At 49.4% G+C, this 1,522-nt stretch overlaps 1 protein-coding gene across 1 annotated transcript; it reads right to left on the minus strand.

The window, feature by feature from the left end:
* Window positions 1–227: 227 nt before the first annotated feature.
* Pmar_PMAR018731 (hypothetical protein) lies at window positions 228–1,354 on the minus strand (the record flags this gene model as incomplete). The annotated part of the gene is made up of 5 exons (XM_002766791.1): window positions 228–300; window positions 354–442; window positions 872–979; window positions 1,029–1,190; window positions 1,237–1,354. Coding segments are annotated over 5 exons (550 nt in total), but the record flags the coding sequence as incomplete, so codon positions are not given.
* Window positions 1,355–1,522: the final 168 nt, after the last annotated feature.

Consider the following 1,522-nt stretch of genomic DNA (forward strand, 5'->3'; position numbering starts at 1 on the left):
TCGAAATTGAGACCTGCAACGACGGCTACATCTCCCGGTTGGAAAGCGAAAAATTCGAAGTCTCCCCCTGTTCGTGCGCGTACATCGTATCTGGAGAAGAATTATTAGCCCACATGATGGGAATATTCCGGAGAACATAGAGAAATTACAGATGATTTCGAGGAGTCTGGTCGTCACGAATTCGGGACAACGAAGGTCAACACTCAGATCCCAACCCACCCACTTACATGCTCTTGCGTGCTGCGTCCATACGGTTCATCGTTAATGCTTCACAGGTATCAAAAGCTTCTTGGCAGAAAACTGCGAGGAACAGAGCATGACTGTCGAGAGTGCTCAAGGTACGGATTACCCACCGGGCTTAGCAGGCTTCCCAGGTCCATTAGAATTGCACTTGTCGACAGCTGCTTTACAGACCCCCAGGCCAGTCTTCATTATATCGAGCCTGAGAGAATTATACGACCAACGCTAGATGTGGAACTGGGACTCCTTCTGTGGTAGAAGTTGCCGATCCCTAACCATCTCGTAAGCTCCGTGATATCTGACAAGATGAGCCAGGCAACAATGTCAACTCGGAATGAATGGATTGCATACATCTCATACGGTCCAACCGTACCAGAAAGTATCATCACTCCTTTCAAATCGATCTTGAGCCGAGGATTCCGCAGAATGCCCTCTCCCAACATAGCAACGGCGAGAGCTGCAAGACGGTATCACCCGAACTATCAGCTCAGCATGCATACCAGACCATGAGAGTCCGACGAGGTGTACATTCCTATTCAAGTGAGGGTATTTCTTGAATAACTGGCCGCTTAAGGTGACCCTGTGGACCATCATTGTGACGTGTATATTCTCTGGTCTAAAGAATACTTACATGTTGTCTATAAACTTCTCCAAGGTGGACTCTATCGGGCCCACGCTGAAGCCGGTAGGTCCAGGTGCATCGATCCAAATGCCGTTGGCTTGCTTAGTCCACGAGTATCTAACTCCGAACGGTCACATTGCGTGACACCGCACAAAGGCATTCGCACGTATTATCCAGAAGCTCTTCCCCGTTAGGAGACATCCTGCATGGTCCATTTAACATCATGGCCTCTCCCAAGCTGCTACTGCCCGGTTCACCGGCCATATACCAGAAGGTCGGCGCCAATGATGGATCTACGTCTTCGGCTTCCATGACCGCATAGAAGTACCTAAAGGCAGCATGACCTTGATTTTCACTCCGCACGCTGAATATACTTTTTCTTCCTAAACACGCCAATGGTTATGTATCCGGCTTCCAGTTTACCCTTGCTGTACGGACACAAGACCCCGCCGCCATTCAGAGAACGAAGATGGAGAAACGCGGGCGTCTCACCTGAAGATAATCGATGGACGGTCACGGCCCGAGTTCGAGCATGGTACTTTCGTTCCCAAGGCCGCTGGCATCAGTGATTGCTACTGTGTAGGCGAAGGCGGCAATCAGAGCGATAATCATATTGATGAGATACAAATGATAACGGGCCCGATGATTTATGAATAGAAC

Source organism: Perkinsus marinus (assembly GCF_000006405.1).
Source record: "Perkinsus marinus ATCC 50983 genomic scaffold scf_1104296971758, whole genome shotgun sequence".
NCBI classification, from domain to species: domain Eukaryota; phylum Perkinsozoa; order Perkinsida; family Perkinsidae; genus Perkinsus; species Perkinsus marinus.